At 44.2% G+C, this 19,895-nt stretch overlaps 1 protein-coding gene across 6 annotated transcripts in view; it reads right to left on the minus strand.

The window, feature by feature from the left end:
* The window catches only part of NCOA7 (nuclear receptor coactivator 7), a 248,863-nt gene that overhangs the window by 66,853 nt on the left and 162,115 nt on the right, over nucleotides 1-19,895 (minus strand). For 4 of the 6 annotated variants that reach the window (XM_077289426.1, XM_077289424.1, XM_077289427.1 and 1 more), the window contains exons 4-6: nucleotides 12,085-12,164; nucleotides 4,778-4,885; nucleotides 2,247-2,351 (exon numbers count right to left, since the gene is read on the minus strand). In XM_077289426.1, coding sequence (XP_077145541.1) covers nucleotides 2,247-2,351; nucleotides 4,778-4,885; nucleotides 12,085-12,164 — 293 coding nt within the window. Of the gene's footprint in view, nucleotides 1-2,246; nucleotides 2,352-4,777; nucleotides 4,886-12,084; nucleotides 12,165-18,635; nucleotides 18,921-19,895 lie in introns of those variants that run through there. The other 2 variants (XM_077289429.1, XM_077289430.1) reach the window with 2 other exon arrangements.

Consider the following 19,895-nt stretch of genomic DNA (forward strand, 5'->3'; position numbering starts at 1 on the left):
AATTTATGCACCAAGTATTATCAATTTTTCAGAGCAGTAATGAAATCCATATTTCATGTTTTCATGCTACAGAGTGCAACTTTATTAATTTGATATGCAGTACAGGACTGCAGCCACTATAGTTGATGGAGCTGTGAAGGTCCGCAACTGATCACTTTCAGACACATGGGTGCGTGCAGCAGAAACAGCCGATCACCTGGGGTGCTGGGTGTCGCACTGCAACTGATCAGATATTGGTGACCCATCTTAAGGATAGGCCAATCTCAAAGTCCTAGACAACCCCTTCAATCATTATGGCCCACACCCAATTTTAGTGCATTGCTATGCTCTCAGCCACAACCGTACAATGAGCTACAGCATACCCTATTCACATTTACATCTGAGCTGCAAAACTGGATGTCACAGGACAGATTTGCAGTGAAAAACCATCCAAGGATCCAATGACCGTAAAGCAAATGCATATCCTAGCAATATGCCATTACTTTACAGAGAGGGAACCTTTTAACCTACCTCACAGAACAATATTAAAGCTAAAAATTAAACAAAACAAAAAATTCTCAGATGTTCACTTCACCTCAATTAATTGCTTAACATATGACATGACCAAGGTGAGAAGTTCAATGGTAAACAGGGATTCATGTATGGGAAGACGGAAGATCTAAAGTTATAGAAACATTCTGACTATTTATCTCTGATATAACACCAAGTTTCCTAAAGAGGAATCCCCTCTGCTTCTTCATGCTGCCTTTCTAAAAGGAACATGAATCAGAGACTGCTCACCGATACTGAAGACCTATTTCAGAGCATGCATATTGCTAACCCACCCATGGAGTAGGTCATCAAACTGAGATTGGTGGGGGTCCAACACTCAGCAGCAGCTGGATGAAAGGAGTGTACTGAGCAGAACACCAGGTCATCAATATGCAAGTTTTGGACAACCCTTTAAACAATGTATTATTTATGACCATGGATTCAGTTTAACCCCTTGCAGTGTGCTGCCAGCATTGTGAGGAATGTTCAGTGCAGTCATAATTAAGGCCCCAATTTGCATATTACTTTGTATAGGGAGATATCTGGCCATCAGCAAAGGCTGGGGCGCTAAGGGGAAGGCAGAATATCATTAATACATCAGACAGCCTTCAACGCAATGGCAGCCCGCTGCAAGGACCAACATGTACATTTAGATCAGTGTACCACTTTGTGCTGCTGAGAGCATGCTCTAGTAAAAACGCACCCAATATCAGCCACAGCCTGTTTAAAAAGTTGTGGCGTAAAAGACATTCAGCAGAAATTTACCAAACATTAGGAAAGACGTGTGTCAAATAATTTTAGCTTGTTTCTCAATGTAATATTTGCTTGTGCCTGTGTTTTGATGTTTATGGTGTGGCAGCTTGAGGTTGAATGGAAAGATTAGAGGGAATCTGTCAGAAAGACCAACACCCCCAAATCACATATGCGCGTATTCTGGTCTTAGAAGATATAAAGGTGTTTATGGATTTACATGTCAAATCTGTATACCAGATAACCAATTTGTGTATAAATTTAAAATGCTCTAGGTGTTACAGAGCCTCAGCCTTTTGAGATTTTTTTTTCGCGGTCTAGCACCAGCCTCCTTAGCTTGACCAACAGCTCACTGTGCGCTACATCAGTTGAAAGGCAACAAAATGGGGGACTTCTTAAACTACATAAGGTGGGTGAACAACCTCCATAGCCTCAGGAAGTGCCATCATGCTCAGAGCACTTAAAGGGTTTCTCCAAGAATGAATTATGTAACAGCCATTTTATTACAACAGTAGCTTGTCCTGGTCACTTGTCTGGAGAGTCTCCCATCTGAAGAAACATAGCTCTGGGAACCTGTGCCTCAACTGACAGGAGAAGGATGGTAAGCACATGTATTTCAGCGAGCCGAGGAGAAGGGTTGTGACATCAGAAGAAATATTCTTCTCCTCAACTGACTGCGCACAGGAGGACTCCTGCTGGAGAAAAATATATTACATTCCTGGAGAACATCTTTAATTTCTCAGTAACATATGCATGAAAATGCTAATTGCTCAACAGCAACTGACAAGCGATTTGCATGCCCATATTTTATGGAGGGTTGGGGTTGTGCATTTACTGATAAACTTCCTTTAATATACCTGTGAATAAAAAGTGTATTGTCACGGTCTTCAAAAAATGTTGCTTTAAAAAAAAAAAAAAAAAAAAAAAAAGCCCATGTGGGCTGTCATACTAGAATATTTACTCACTGGTAATTTATCATACTCTGCATCTGACGACAACGGAGAAGCAAGAATGCCAGGATTTGCATCTTTTACACTGGAATAAGGCTCGCAGACTGGAACATAAAGCACCTGGGAAAACATTTTAATACTGTTAGGTGAAAGGACAAGTACAAAAATAGCAAAAAGTTTAGTGTAACCCTAAGCTTTTCTACTGCATTTATCCCTTAGAAATTGAGTAGTATAGTAGAAGGCGGGCAGTGCACTGCAATGCTGAGACACTAGGACAAGAACGCCATTTGCACCAGACCGTACATGTATGACATATACCGCTCGTTTCACTGATGTAAACAATTTGTCTTGCTCACATCGATTACAACCACAGAAGTTTGCCACCTCTTTTCTAACAAGAAAAATAAAGATAAAACTTAGAACCTGTACCATTCACAATACATGTCACCATCCTCCTATTTAGGACCGTGTCACGCTAGCGTATGACATTGGATGTGATCTGCTAATGACCCTCGGCTCCTGCTCGGCTGAGTGTGATGAGTGTCAGTGCTTCGATCCTCTCACATGACATGATTGGAGCAAATCATTTCTCCATCTCCTCTGCTGCCGGTGGAAGTCGTACTGCACTCAGATGATATCCAAGTGCAGTCCGATGTTTCACTCGTTCCCAGAGACTTATATGTCTCACTGCCAATCACAGTATGCCAAGTCAGTATGAGAAAATAAGCCGAGCTGCCCCATAGTACATCACTAGGCTGAGTGCAATGTTTAATAGCATAGCACCCGGCCATGTTATACGGTAGTGTGACTCTGGCCTAAAAGTGTCATCTCTGTTAAAGATAGTGTAAATTAGTGAATCTTCGGTCAAATGGAATGTAAATATATATATTTTTTTTATATTTGTGTATAATATAAACCATCTCACTCATGTGCACAAGCCATTAGACCAAAATTAAGTTGCACAAGGAATCATCATTAATAGATTGCTCTGTGCACACACTGTAGGAGGTCACTGTCCTCGACAGCAGGGGGTCCTGCTCACACAGCTAAGGTAAATGGAGTTTAAAGGAGTTGTCGGGTCCAAAATCTATGCGTCTGCAGCCACTGTTAAGGTACCTTCACACTAAGCGACGCTGCAGCGATACAGACAACGATGCCGATCGCTGCAGCGTCGCTGCTTAGTCGCTGTGTGGTCGCTGGAGAGGTGTCACACAGACGGCTCTCCAGCGACCAACGATGCCGAAGTCCCCGGGTAACCAGGGTAAACATCGGGTTACTAAGCGCAGGGCCGCGCTTAGTAACCCGATGTTTACCCTGGTTACCATTGTAAAAGTAAAAAAACAAAAACAAAAAAAAAAACACATACTCACATTCCGGTGCCCGCTTCCCTGCACTCCTCCTGCATCCTGTGTCAGCGCCGAACATCTCCGGCATCTCCCACAGAGCAGAGCGGTGACGTCACCGCTCTGCTTTACGGCCGGCACTTATGCAGGAGGAGTGCAGGGAAGCGGACGCCGGGCACCGGAATGTGAGTATGTGGTTTTTTTTTTACAATGGTAACCAGGGTAAACATCGGGTTACTAAGCGCGGCCCTGCGCTTAGTAACCCGATGTTTACCCTGGTTACCAGTGAAGACATCGCTGGATCGGTGTCACACACACACCGATTCAGCGATGTCAGCGGGAGATCCAGCGACGAAATAAAGTTCTGGACTTTCAGCAACGACCAGCAATCTCACAGCGGGATCCTGATCGCTGCTGCGTGTCAAACACAACGATATCCAGGACGCTGCAACGTCACGGATCGCTATCGTTATCGTTGTAAAGTCGCTTAGTGTGAAGGTACCTTTACTGCAGACTAATGAATCCCCTCAGCGCACACACTGTGCGCTGCGGGGATTCTCTGGTTTCTGGAAAGGATCTAAATGGTATCTACAAGTTATACATACTCCCGACCAGTGAGCGCAGCCTTGCTTCTATACACTTGTATGGAGTGAGGCCACGCTCAAGCGCTGGAAGCTGGAGGCTGACACTGTGCATGCTACTAACGAGTGAGCAATGAATACTCACTGCCCTCCACGCACAGTCTCGGCATGCAGAGCAGTGAGTATTCCGGAAGCTGTCCTTTGGCTTGTAAGCAGCACATGACGTCCCTGCCATGCGCCACTTACGAGCATACAGCTGCTGGCATCGGAACAAGATGCTGCGAGGGAGTACAGGGAAGGCAAGTATAATGGTTTGGGTTTTTTTAATGTTTTTCTCATGGGGCCCATGCCTACCAGAATAGGGGATGAGAGGGGGGCCATGCTAAAAGGATCAATTTACCAGACGAAAGTTTTGTTCGTCCGTCATGTGATCGGCAGCCTACCTGCACAGCACAGTTAACAGGAAACAAGAGTTTGAAAATCGTGCAGTGAAAATGCATCTTAAAGTTGTGTAATTGATTTATATTCTTTTGGAGGCAAATTCCTTTAACAGAGGCAGTAACAAAGATCTACAGAAAGATGGACATCACTAGACTGGCTTTTGTCAGTTAATCAAGTTTACCTGTCCCGGCACAATGGTATGTGTAAAGAGCTTGTTCATTTCCACAAGTTTGTTTGGAGTGATATTGAATCTTAGTGCTATAGAATTCAAGGTGTCCATGTTCGATGCCTAGGAAGAGTCACAAATTTGGTTAATTTTATATCGTGTAAAGCAATATACAGCAATACTATAAGATGATCTGTCATCAAGTTTCATAATACAAACTAAATACATTAATAAACACACATGCTAGACCTGATTAGGCTTGTGTACTTTGAAAATCCACATCAAAATTGCTGTATACACCAGGTTAGTTATCTAGTTCAGCTAGAAATAAAATGGATTATCTAGCCATTCAGCCCTGCATTTTCACTACATTCATTCAGTACACAAGTCTCATCAGACATAAGAATGATCTACTAGCCTATGCAGTTTGTATTATGAAATCTGGAGACAGATGCCTTTAAGGCTAGGTTTACATTTTGCACATCAGTTATCCCAAACAAAATGAGCTGGGAACATAAGCTCCTTTACTGCAAGGCTATGTGCCCACGTTGGGTTTAAGCTTTTTTGCCACATTTTTCCGCTGTGGAATCGCTTAAACACATCCCATTATTTTTAATGGCATTCTGCAATTGTGCCCATGCTGCATTTTTTTTTCCGAAGCGGAAACGCATCACGGAACAAACGCAGCATGTTCATTAATTTTGAGGAATCGTGGCGATTTTGCCTCTATAGAATTGTATTGGGATGCATGAAAAAAAAAAAAAAACGCATGAAAAACACGACAAATACGCAAGCGTATTTCCTGGCAAGAGAGCCCGGTTTTGATGGGAAATTCTGCAACGTGGGCACATAGCCTAAAGGGGATGATGCTAGTGAGAAAGCAATAGTAACTTACAGGTTCTGCCTGTCATAGTAATAGCCAACTGTCCCTGAAAGTGTCTTAAATAAAAAAAGCTCCAAGTAGAAGTGCAACCCCTAGGGATGCCATCATAACAAAATTACCTGTTCTATAACATTTTAAGTTTGATCTTAATTCAAACAAAACCCGTCAGGCAATTCATGCTGCCCTAACTGCGTGAATCGCAGCATGGCTGGAATTTTGGTCCCCGTCTATCTCCAAAGTATATTTTCTCTGAAATGATGGAGCATTGCAGAATATACCTGGATGCAACTATGCAGCCACACTACGATTCATTAGGCTCGCAGTTTGGTTAGCATGCATTGCCTGACTGGTTCCCTTTAAAAGAAAAATTTGTAATCTTGCAATTTTTATCCTGCCATTGGGTTGTTTTTTCTTTTAGACTTATGTCCTTTCAGGAAGAGTTTTCAGCAAGGCTCCATATCAGAGGCAGGATTACAATAACAGGTAACACCTCTAAATAGATCACCTATTGTGATTGGTGGATCCTGGGGTTAGGTCACAGCTCTCCCTCAATACAAAAAGATAGGGATGGGTTCTGGCCATTGTGGTGATGAACATATGGAGTTCCTGAAACATTAAGTTGGGACACGTTCAGTATTTTACATAATTATTTCTAAGCCAAAAAACAGGAGTGGGTAAAAAAAAATACAGAAGTGGTGAAGTGTTTCTACTATACTTTTTCTCTGATTATTCCACTCCTGATTTTGGCTTAGAGAGCTGTCACACAGACAGCTCTCCAGCGACCAACGATGCCGAAGTCCCCTGGTAACCAGGGTAAACATCGGGCTACTAAGCGCAGGGCCGCGCTTAGTAACCCGATGTTTACCCTGGTTACCATTGTAAAAGTAAAACAAAAAAAACCACATACTCACATTCCGGTGCCCGGCGTCCGCTTCCCTGCACTCCTCCTGCATCCTGTGTCAGCGCCGAACATCTCCGGCATCTCCCATAGAGCAGAGCGGTGACGTCACCGCTCCGCTTTACGGCTGGCACTTACACAGGATGCAGGAGGAGTGCAGGGAAGCGGACGCAGGCACCGGAATGTGAGTGTGTTTTTATTTTGTTTACCCTGGTTACCAGTGAAGACATCGCTGGATCAGCGTCACACACACCGATTCAGCGGGAGTTCCAGCGACGAAATAAAGTTCTGGACTTTCAGCAACGACCAGCGATCTCACAGCGGAATCCTGATCGCTGCTGCGTGTCAAACACAACGATAGCCAGGACGCTGCAACGTCACGGATCGCTAGTGATATCGTTGTAAAGTCGCTTAGTGTGAAGGTACCTTTACAAATACTGAATGGTAGAGTGTGGCCTAATAGAAACAAGTCACCACTTCGGCATTTTATACCCACTCCTGTTCTTTACTTACAAATGCCGATGTGAAACCTTGACCAAATACTGAATGTGAATGTGGCCTTAGAGCATAGAAAGGTCCCAGGGGCAAGTGACAATTGCAAGATTATTTTCCAACTCCCTCATTCACCCCAATTATAATTTTTTTAGTGTAGTTTTTTTAATACATCTCTATCCAGAAATGTTAGATAATAGATGTGTAACAAAAAAGCGGATTTAAACAATATGCCACCGTCCGATGATTACTTCCCTTCAAATTAAATATCTCCTCCAAAAAAAAAAAAAAAAAATTGACCCCACAATGCTGCCTAGACAGGAGAATAGCTTTTGTTTCTCCTGAACACATTCTTTCATCAATGGCTTAAGAAGAATTAGGTGTTCAGCCCTTTACAGTATGAACATAACCTAGAAAGATTACATGAAGCCATAGCAACCAAGTAGTTTTGCAGACTAAAAGTAATACCCTCTGTTTTAGATTTTACTCAGCAAACCCTTTCTTTGTTGGCGGCATTTTCTAGGATACTATCTAGAAAAGGACCGAACACCCTTGCTGCTGAAAAAGGTACAGCACTCAGTTTATTCACTGATAATCCCCTGACCAAATCTTCATCCAGATGGCTTTACAAGCTGCATTGGATAAGGAATTGTTTGAGGTGGCAAACCGCACAGATTCTGCAGAAGAATCCACTAAGAACCCTGTTGCAAATTTCAATATGGGGAGACCCAACATGATTTCCCTAGAAGTTTTCCCTCTTAGCTGATCCTCCAGTTGGTCGATCCACAAGTGCATGGATCTAGCAACTGAGGTGGAAGCTATATTAGCCGGCTTCACTGCTGCTGCCTCACAGGCTCTCTTACGGAGACCATCAGACTTCCTGTCCATAGGCACTCTGAGGCTAGAGGAATCCTCAGAGGGATTGAGGTGGTCTTAGGGTACAGTCTCACAGTGGCACTTTGGTCGCTACGACGGCACGATCCATGACGTTCCAGCGATATACTTACAATCTCGCTGTGTCTGACACGCTACTGCGATCAGGGACCCCGCTGAGAATCGTACGTCGTAGCAAATCGTTTGAAACTTTCTTTCGTCATCAAGTGTCCCGCTGTGGCGGCATGATCGCATCGTGTAACAAAGGTGTGCACGGTATTGTATACGATGTGCGCACAGTAACCAACGGCTTCTACATCGCAAATACATCATGAAATTATCGCTCCAGCGCCGTGCATTGCGACGTGTGACCGCAGTCTACGACGCTGAAGCGATAATGGAGCGATGACGGAGAGTCACGGATCGTGCCGTCGTAGCGACCAAAGTGCCACTGAGACGGTACCCTTAGACATTCTGGCCACCAGGATATCAATCTTTGGGATCTACTCCCAGTTTCTTATCTCCTACAGTTGAAATGGTAGACTGAGTCTGAAATCCCGAAGGTTGACCAAATGCTTTTCCGCATCTTCCCACTCCTTCAGAATCATTGCCCAGATGTGGCTGTCTACTGGAAAACCTGATTTATCTGTGACCTCAGGCCCCCAAACATTTTGCCCTGGACTAACTGAGCCATTATGGTCTCCTCTATCTGCATTTTGCTTCTTACTGCCCGAAGTAGTTAGTCAGTGTCCTCTGAAAAAAAACAGATACCTCTTGCCCATTTCCGGAGGTTCTGAGGTAATTTCCCCTTCTAGATCCGAACTTATGAACTGGACCTCATCTGGGGACTGTTCCATCTCCCACCTTGGTCTTTTGGCGCGAGAGCCTGGTTGAGGCGACTGGACCGGTAAGAGGCCCAAGATGGAAGCCTGGACCTCCTCTCTGACAATGGTGTGCATCTCCATTAGGAAGGAGGCCTGCTTGTCTTCAATGATTTTGAGGGTGCAACCTTCACATAAAAGTTACCAGATTCCTGGGTTAAACTAATATTATAAACGGTGCAGATTCCCATTTTCCCAGTGGATCAGCCAGTCCTTCTGGATGTAGAAGTCATTGTGGCCGATACTGAATTGTCCTAAACACAGGACAGCTTCTCTAATCTGTGGGTTTAACCCCCTGAGCAATTAATATGCCACTTACAGTCATGAGGGGTTCAGAGGGGATATCAGCCTTTCCAGCATCCTCCATACTGATCAATAGGCCCTCTCTCACAGCTGTCATGCCTGTCCCCAGATCAATGCAGCTTTATATGTCCTGCCTTGTCTTCCTGATTGTCTGCACCGCTTGGTAGAAAGCCCCTTCAGGAATCCACGCTCCAGGGTGACTCGCCGTATCCCAGCTGTGTCGGACGTTACCGGAAGCGCCGCTCTGGCCTCTGGTCTTCACTGCTAGCTCTGATCCTGGAAGCGCCGCTCTGGCCTCCGGTGCTCACTGCGTTCCAGCCTGGAACACACCTGAACCTCCTTGGTGTTGTCAGGAGGGACGTCCTGAAAAACACTGCTCGCTTTCCGCTGTGTTTTTCTGCAGATATCAGCACCAAAATTTTGGAAAAGTGATCTAATCTATTTATTGCTGCGTTTATGCCATCCCCCCCCCCCCATACACACACCATTTTTATGCAGATTTGAAGCAGTATGTTTATTTTACTGAAAATAGTCTTCAGAGAGGAAGAGGACTAGAACTCTAGCGCCAACTATTGGAAACAGCAATCAATATCGACCCTTTAACGAGCCTTGTCACATGGGAATCCAAACCAAAATCTCAATTTGGATACACTGTTTTGGAGTGCTGCCCATCAGTGCAAAGTGTGAAACCTGGTTTGGTTGGGTGAAAGGAATCTGACTGCGATCCAAGGGGGGCAACTTTTCTCCTTGCAGAGAATGACATGTCAAGCCTAACAATGGGGATTCGGAACTTGAAACAACTGCATTTTTTGGCAGGTCATCTGCAGCAGGAGTTGGCTGTTAGGGCCAGAGCTAGCTCTGATCCCAACACTAACCCCTCACATACCGCTGTCGATAGTGACAGCAGAATGTGAGGGTTTTAACAAGAGTGAGATTGCCTTCTTTATCCACCCATCTGCATCCTGGTCCCACGAGCACAGGGGGCCGATGGAATACTTTGGCAACCCAAGGCCTGACAAAGGCTGAGGTATGTGGAAGACATGAAGTCAATCAGATCCTACTGGAGACAGAGTCTAATAGGCTACCAGTCAGTCAAAAGCTGACAGGCTAGGTAATGTAAGCAATTAGTGCAGTGTACTATCAATATGATCTTAAGAAATAAAAACTATAAAATCAAAGTTTTAAAAGAGTGGGGATGAGGGAGAAAGTTTGTCATAAAAGGCCAAAACTGGATGAGATTTGATGCCAAGGAGTAAAATGCACAGTGGATGAGACTTTATACAATTTTGCAATGACTACTCAAGTTGCAGTAACTGACAACGGATGTGTCCTAAAGGTTTAAAAAAAAAAAAAAAAAAGTTTGAGATTGTCAGATTTAAACAAGTTTTCACCTAAACTGAAGATTGGCAAGTGTCCGACCACTGGGACCAGCAGAAAGGGGAACTTATCCCAGTCAGTAAGAATGGATCAGCAATGCTACTGTGTCTATATTCATTCCCTATGGGACTGCTGAGCTTTACATATTTACATATTATTTCTAAACACTCTTTCGGTGAATACTTTGCATCTCCGTTCATACTGCATCCACACACAAATGATACAACATTTGAAAGGTAAGCTTGCCCCCTTCAGCAAGAAAATAGCCAAACAGACCACACATCCACAATGTGATCACAAAATACAGTTTAAACATTAATTTTCACAAACTTGCAGTAAGGAAAAATGACCTGCAGGTGGCACCATACTACCCCAAAGCTGCTTACAGACATCACAAACAAATCCTAACATTTGCCTTGGGGGCTTTCCAGCTTGCTGTACTCCTTGCCCAACCTATTTCAGGCACATTGGAGGATTGCACACTTCACTACAGGTGAGTCACATATGCTAACACATTTGTAAACATGCACTGCTTTTGCAGTGATTACTTTGCGCCACACACACACACACACCCCATTTGAAAGGTAAACTTTCCCCCCATCAGCAAGAAAAGACACAAAAACCTCACATACACAATTAGATCAATAAATACAGTTTAAACATTTGTTTTCAGAAACCTGCAGAGGAAAAAAAAAAAAAAAAAAAAACCAAACCTGCAGGTGGCACCACAACCTCAAGACATTTTTTTGCCTCTACTTATCAAACCAATTTATTGTATTACCAGTCTACATATATAAATACCTCTGTGTTCATCATCTCATTAAATACATTAACATTTGACCAGCTTGATTTTCCTGAAATAGCCTGCGCCCCCGACAGCCAGTGTGCGAAAATTTTGCATGAGCCAACTAGTAAGTAGAATTGTGGTCTGGCATCTGTTTTACTTCGTCACTTTGTAACTGGGACTAAAGTGTCCCATAGCGGACAACTCCACATTCTGCTGGTCAGCATAGATACTGGTGGTTGGATACTCATTGATCCCCAAGTTATCATCTATCCCCGAGATGGGTGATAAATTATTTTCACCAGAGAACCCATGCAACCAAGTAGTCAATACTGGAGAAAGCAGGCAAGCAATCTTATACAAAACAGGTCTTTGCAATTGTGTACCATTTTTTACGGCCTAAGGGTAAGTTCACACTGTGTGCTTTTCTGCAGCAAAAGCTGTGTGCTTGGCAGGAAAGAAGCTGCGGTTTTGTTGCTTTTTTTCCCCCCCATTCAGCCTTCCATTGAATGTGACGTGCTCCATGTTCAAAACAGAGCAAAGCACAAAATACTGGGAAAAAAAAAAAAAAAAAAAAAAAAAAAACACGAAACAAGCTGTGTGCATAAGATTTCTCAAATCTCATACATAGATGGTACTGTAAGACAGCTGAAAATTAGCATAAAAAGCAGCAAACACATCCAGTGTGAACTTAGCCAAAGGGGATGCATTTGTATCAGAAAATGCTAATTATTTTCTAGAATATTCATACATTTTATTCCACTTCAAGAATTCTACGGAGCAATTCAACCACAAACTATATAGTGTTAACAGACACAGCATGCTACTTACTATGTATTCAGTAGTCCCCAGAGGTTTTTTCATAACCATTTTTTTCTCTTTCTTCTCATTTTTGTTATTTTGAATGTCTCCTAATGTAAAACAAAAACACATTAATACAATCTGCCAACTGGGTGGTCACCAGCATTTCGTCCTGGACAGTAGACTTCGTAATGGGCGACACCTGGGGCAGCAGCATGCACAATAAATCAATGAAACCTTACTAGGAGATGGAATAGGATTACAGACAGATTTCAGTTCCTGAGGAAATAACTTCAGTGTGGACAAATTTGTAACAAATTTGTGGGAACAACTGATTATTCACCTTCTACCACTGCCACTGGGATCGGTATAAAAAAAACAAACCAAAAAAAAAAAAAAAACACGACAAGTTAGGGGGAAAATTTGCACTCTGCTGTTCAGATACACAAGCTACAGATTACAGTTGAAGGGGGTTGTCCACTCAGGGCCCCAAAATCTGAAAAGTGCTTAAAAAAAAATACAATACTAAAAATAATTATATATATATATATATATATATATACACATATATATACACACACATACACAGTAAAGCTCCTTGGGTTGAGCAGCGGATCCTCGTCAGGCCTTTAGTCCCAGTGTTTTTGCTGCAGAGGCAACAGCACAGCAACACCGTTCATGCTCATCACAGAGCTCATTCATTAAAAGCTGCACATGCCATCAATCTTGGCACAGACGCCAAGATCAGCTATTGACTAGAGCCGTGACATCACTGATGCAGACAAAAAACGAGACCGAAGCAGTGGCGGAGGAGCTTGCTCTGAACCAAAAGAGGGAGAGTACATGCTGAGTTTGTGGTTTTACAGAGTTTGGCTCCCACTTCCTAAAAAGTGGACAATCTCTTTAAGGCCTCATTCAGAATTCAGGTATCTTTATCGCATGTAAAAACAGACTTCGTGAAAAAAAAAAAAAATAATCCCATCCACTATGTTAATCACGGACAGCACGTGGATGTCATACATGTGCGATCCATGATTGGACAGAACAGGAACTCATGCATGTCTGAATGAAGCCCCAGTGGTTGTAGCCACAAGTTCTATATGAAGAGAGACAATTCTATCGCTTGGTGGACAACAATGCTACAGGGGGCTAACAGTATGTAACTAAAACTACATTACATACCGTACATAAAAACACATTTGGAAGAACATTGAACCGGTTTGCTAAAGGTCTATTTTTATAGAAATTATACCATACTTCATACTCCACAGTGGTGTTCAGCAAGATTCATGGCCAAAAGTAATTGTGAATATATACGGTACTTGTTCTTGTAGCAGAACTAGACAAGTGTTGGAGGTCAATACCATGAAATGAGAATTTTCTTTCAATACAGGAGTCCTTATGTTTCAGAAACAAGCTCTGCATACGTACAATGAACTATGTAATATAAAGCAGGGGTGTCAAACTGCATTCCTCGAGGGCCTCAAACCATGCGTGTTTTCAAGATTTCCTGCTCATTGCACAAGGTGCTGGAATCATTCTGAGCAGGTGATTAAATGATCACCTGTGCAATACAAGGAAATACTGAAAACATGACCTGTTTGCAGCCCTTGAGGAATGCAGTTTGACACCCCTGATATAAAGTGTCACAAAGAAGACCGGATCTAACCACCCCATATTTATAGCCACAGATGACACCAGATCTAGGTGTACATTTCTTGTGCCAAGGTCAGGTACAGATTGCATTTGGGCCACACGTCAGTGGCTCGGTCTGAAGTCCTAAAAAAAAAAAAAAAATGTGATTTGAGGAGGAAAATGTGGAAACCCAGATAGTCACTTTGTGTTCTGTCTGGCATCAGTTTCAGACACGGTCCGTCTTTCTGAGCCAGGCACAATAGAGCGGTCAACCACATTTTTTGAGCCCACCACAGAAATGCAGACACGGATAAAAGATGGGGGCCAGACAGAACACAGTGACTCAGTTTGCATCATTAAAATAAGTAGCTGTCAGTGGATTCCCTAAACTCTGATTTTCAGGGCAAACGGAAGCCCTGACGTACTGCCCAGACATGCTGTGAACTCAGCCCAATTAGGAGGATGCGTTTAATGAAGCTTCACAGGGATTTTTACCCTGCTTTTCTTGGCTCCCTTCTGACTGTATTTATCTGTTTATATAATTACCTTAAATTGTCTGTCATCCACTTCTGTCTAGACGTCCTTGAATCCCACAATCCACCACACCAGAAGTACGCTGACCGCCATATTGGAATACCCAAGTGATGGGTATTCCAATATGGCACCCGCTGGTACCACCAGCAGGTTATCGCCAGACCCCCTGCTGCTGGGACTCCCCCGCCGCAAAACCACCCTCCCGATGCAATAGCATCGTGCCTCCATCTAGTAGCATAATATTAGGGAAAAGTGGTTTGTGGTCACCATGGTAGTACCACAGTTTTGCCATTCAGGACCTCGATAAAGCATTGTGATAGTTTGGTTTAGCTCTATTGGGAGGGCACATATCATTAGGTACCCATAAAGGGGTTGTCCAGGGGTTCAAGTCTGCAATCTATGTAACTGCAGACTCGTGAATCCTCACATTATGCACTGTCCATATTCTCCGAATGCCAGGAGCATGACCGCAAGTATGCGAGTTGCATGCCGATTAGACATATATGGCTGTGCTCAATATACATGTATTGAGTAAGGTCGAACACATCTAGTCAGAATGTGGCACATACAATGACTGCAGACTTGAACGTCAAGCCAGAACAACCCTTTTAATTCAGCAACCTGGAGAACATAGGTCATATTTGAACATGTAGGTCATATTTGAACATGTAGGTCATATTTGCTAAATCCTATACATTCTGAAGGGGGATTGTTTGCCTATTTTGTGCTCAGAATAGCTGAGCTCTATAGACCAGTGATCCTCAACCCTTCTTGCCTAGAGAGCCACATTCAATTCTGAGATATGGTCATGAGCCACATCCAGCACGCCCACCCTTCCTCACCACAGTATCACCCAGAGCATACCTCCCAACTTTAGGGGAAGGGAAAGAGGGACAAAGTCAGCGGCGCGCTCAGCGCGCCGCGGCAAATTTTAGGCCACACCCATTTCACAACTAGCCACGCCCCAACCACACCCATTTAGCACTTCTGATCACAATGTTTCGTTAACAATAATTATGAACAAAAAAATATGGCCACACACGACGCTCCATACTGTACAATGGCCATTGGCCACATTATGCTCCATACTGTATAATGGCCCCACATGATGCTGCGTACAGTATACTTGCCCCACGTGATGGTCCATACAGTATAATGGCGCCACATGATGCTTTGTACAGTATAATGGCCCCACACGATGCTGGGTATAGTATAATGGCCACACAATGCTGGGTACAGTATAATGGCCCCACACAATGCTGGGTGCAGTATAATGGCCACACATGGTTACCCCACCCCCATCATTGCCTTCTCCATCAGTACACACAAACACCTTTCACCGCGCTCCCTCGCAGCAGCCGGCAGCTTCCACTCCCACGGCGCTGAATGGTGTCATCCAGCTGCGCCGCTGACTGCTGTATCCAGCATTACAGCTCAGTCCCCATAGAATGTAATACAGCACAGCCCCATAGAATATAATGCTGCACAGCCCCCATAGAATGTAACGCAGGCAGGTGGCAGCCCCCATAGAATGTAACGCAGGCAGGTGGCAGCCCCCATAGAATGTAACGCAGGCAGGTGGCAGCCCCCATAGAATGTAAGGGGTGCTGCACCAGGTTGGTGGAGAATCCGATGGATGGGTACCAGGGGGAGAGTGGGAGCGGGGTGCGCGCACCATGGGGAGACAGTTTAGTTTGTCAGTCCTCCTATGCTGTCAGAGTCTCTGCTGTAACCGCAGCAGGGCAGCGCTGCATGGAGAGGGGGAGAGACACATACATTCACTTACAGTCTGGAGATCCGCTCGCTGCTCCCGCGGTCACACAGACACGGAGTGTCTCACAACTCTGCCCCCGTGCCAGAAACCAGTCCGGGTGCTGCCGCTCTGTCCTCAGAGTCCGCCCACGTCTATAGTTGAGGAGGAAGCCGGAGGCGGGCGGTGAGGCAACTCAAGGGGGCGTGGCTACAACGCAGTCCCAGGGAACGTAACGAACAGCGGGTACTAATCGGGCTCTCTCTACGTCCCGGAAGTGGGCGGGGCTTCAACGGCGGCCGCAAATTCGGGATTTTAAATGCCCGAAGCGGGACAGCGGGACCCCGGTGCCAAAGCGGGACTGTCACGCTGAAATCGGGACGGTTGGGAGGTATGACCCAGAGCCATGATTACAGTCAAAGCTTCCCCACAGAAGGCACCTTGTGCCACCCTTGTTTATAGGCAATATACTTACATCCTGTGGTGTCCACTTCACACCTATTGGGAATTCCCACGTGACGAACTCACCACACTACTGCACCCAACTTCAACATCCAGCTAAATAGTAGTATCAACTGCTGTCCAGCTTCCTGAATTCATCCTCCACTCTGACCCCACCAGGGCATCCGGAAGTGCTCTTCTGTGCAGGGGAACTCACCAGCTGTTTGGGATGTAAATTACCCAGCCACCAAGACTGGATTTAGAGGTTATAACTAGTGATGAGCGAATATACTCGTTGCTTGAGATTTCTCGAGCACACTCGGGTGTCCTCCAAGTATTTGTAAGTGCTCCGGGATTTAGTTTTCCTTGCCGCAGCTGCATGATTTACATCTGTTAGCCAGCATAAGTACATGTGGGGGTTCTCTAGCAACCAGGCAACCCCCACATGTACTCAGCCTGGCTAGTAGCTGTAAATCATTCAGCTGCGGCGATAAAAACTAAAATCTCCGAGCACTTACAAATACTCAGAGGACCCCCGAGCATGCTCTGGAAATCTCGAGTAACGAGTATATTCGCTCATCACTAGTTATAACCAAACCAGTCACATGAGATATTTTGTTATAATAAAAAAAAGATTTTTTTGTTGTAACAACAAAAAAAAGAAAAAAAACCCACTTCAATCATGCAGAGCGCACACACTTTTTGGATCATTTTGACGATTTACGTATAGCATTAGCCGTTACACTGTCACATGACTGAGGTCCCAGGTTGTAGCCACGGTGTGTGTTTTTTGCTGCAAAATTGGCATTATGCAGAAAACTAAACAGTGACCAAAAGGTGTGCATGCGAGATACAAGTATGTCATTAACATGCACAAGTGTGCTTGTTTGCTTGTCTTTCCTCCAGTTTCTAGTACTTACACTATAGATTGCAGTTTACATGAACGTGCTGCCACCAGTCACAAAAAGGTATCAACAATACAAAAGTGAATTCTCACTGATCCATTGCTGCACGTTTATTCTTGACAATAACTGAGAACCTTTGCGTCACCCAAGACTCATTTGTCCAAGAAGAAATAAAGTTGATCGGCACAGCCAAAAGTGTTCCATCACCAACATGTGGATTTTAATTGTTTGAGATGGATGGAATTAAATATGCAAGATTTTGTGTGGACATTTTTTTGGACGGTCAGAAGTATTTGATACTGTACCCCTCTTATATAAAAGGACAGATATCATTGCACGGTGAGAGATTTATCCAATGCTTTGTCTCATTGTTAAGACTCTGTTGCATGATAGTTGCCCCATGCACAAGGCTGGAGGTCCCAGCTCAGAGTGTGCCGTGTATCTACAGCACGTCAGATCCCCTTACAACGCTGGTGGTTTGACATCTCATCAAGGTCTTGATATAACAAGAAGGTTCGTCCCCTTTCTGGACAAGTTTGCACATCATAGTGAAGTGTTTGTGTCTCCAGTTTAGTAATACAAAAATGACCAGGTAGTTTTCCTAAAGGAAAAAAAAAAAATAAATCAAAAAGGAGCGTGTCATTTTAACTACTACTAATATAGGAAGCACACCTTTATGGGCGAAGTCACTGCAGGAGATAAAGGGACAGAGTTATGAAACAAAACGTTCTAGAAAAGTAGTGTCGGGGGGGTTTGCTAGAAAATGACATGCGAGAGATTGGGGCAAATTATAGCAAAGCTATTATAAGGCAGACTGCACTTTTTATTTGCCTGCCCAAAAAGAAAAAAAAAAAGAAAAAAAAAAAGAAAAGAGATCTACACTTCCTAGGAAGAGTCAACACTAGTCAATTTTCTGAAGAAGTGAAGTGTAATTAAAAGGTCTTGAGCTCCTTGGCTACAGCCCTTCCACATGCACTTTTTCAATTTTTAAAGAGGATGGTGGGAAAAAAAAATTATATATATTTATATTATTTACATGAAGCCCAGCACACTGCTGCCAGATATTTGCTGCAATGGAATCATTTCTCTCTCCTCAGTGCCCCATGCTGTAGGTAGGTTTCTTCTAAAACACTTTCAAGAAGAAATAGCCAAGAGCCCAGCCCGGTCCTGGCAGCAGTGTCATGTAGACCCTCACTAGCAGACGTCCAGTGGTCCACAACCACTCTGAGGAGTCTTCCCCCTGGAATACCAACCCCCTTTATGGCAGAACACAATGCATGAGGAGCACGTAGTACCACAGATCCCAGCACACCTACCACTGTCACAGTAGGGGAGCTGGCTGCAGTCTGTGGACCACCAGTAGCAGGGGTCACACAGGGGGTCCTCGTGGGTGCTGGGAGCAGTGGCCGTGTGCCGTGCCTCAGGCTCCTCAGGGCACTGGGTGCAATAGTCAGCGCCATGCATGCACTCCACAGCGAACATGGTGCCCTGCTGCGGCCAGCAAGCTGTGCACAAGCCTCCAGGACGGGTTTATTTTATTGTTTCTACTTTCTTCAGACCAGCTGGATCCAGACACAGCCCGGTCCTGCAATCATGCCGCCCATCCCCCTCACACTGAAGGGGCTCCCATGTGTGCACAGACCTGGCTTACATTTTTTTTTTTTTAAACCATAGAACTTTATTGAAATAACAGAAAACTGCCGGTCACTATTAGAATAGATGGATTCTCATGTCTCCCCTGAAAATGTCAAGAGCCTCAAGTGGGGGGAGCAGAAGCCATTATTAACCAATCAAATGGCTTCTTTCAGCTTCAATACCTTCTGAGGAAAATGAGAGGAGAAATATGATTGGTTGCTATTGGCAACTACTCTTCTATATGTGCAACTATTACTCATAAATCCATAAGGCTTTACCTATAATTACAAAATGTCCTCAACCACCTGATGATCTGGGTCACATTAACTCTTTATTGACAAAACTAAAGGGTTAATGACTTATCCATATCTATAAATTGCAAAGTTGTATATTATTATTTTATAACATGTAATAATTTACTGTTTAATAACGTATATATATATATTTTTCTCAATTTTCTGAAGTGACGAATATATATTTTTCATGTGTAATTAGCCGTCCTGGTGCCCTCCATTTGCCTTCGGCCGGTTTCACACGTCAGTGGCTCCGGTACGTGAGGTGACAGTTTCCTCCCGTACCGGAGACACTGACACACGTAGACCCATAAAAATCAATGCATCTGTTCAGATGTCATTGATTTTGTGCGGACCGTGTGCGGACCGTGTCTCCGTGTGCCAAACACGGAGACATGTCAGTGTTCGTGGGAGCGCACGGATTACACGGACCCAATAGAGTCAATGGGTCCGTGTAAAACACGCACCTCACACGGACATTCTCCGTCTGGGGTCCGTGTGCGTGCAGGAGACAGCGCTACAGTAAGCGCTGTCCCCCCCCACATGGTGCTGAAGCCGCCATTCATATGTTCCCTGTAGCACCGTTTGCTACAGAGAAAATATGAATGATAGTGTTTAAACTAAAGATCCATGTGTCCGCCGCCCCCC

Source organism: Ranitomeya variabilis, chromosome 2 (assembly GCF_051348905.1).
Source record: "Ranitomeya variabilis isolate aRanVar5 chromosome 2, aRanVar5.hap1, whole genome shotgun sequence".
NCBI classification, from domain to species: domain Eukaryota; kingdom Metazoa; phylum Chordata; class Amphibia; order Anura; family Dendrobatidae; genus Ranitomeya; species Ranitomeya variabilis.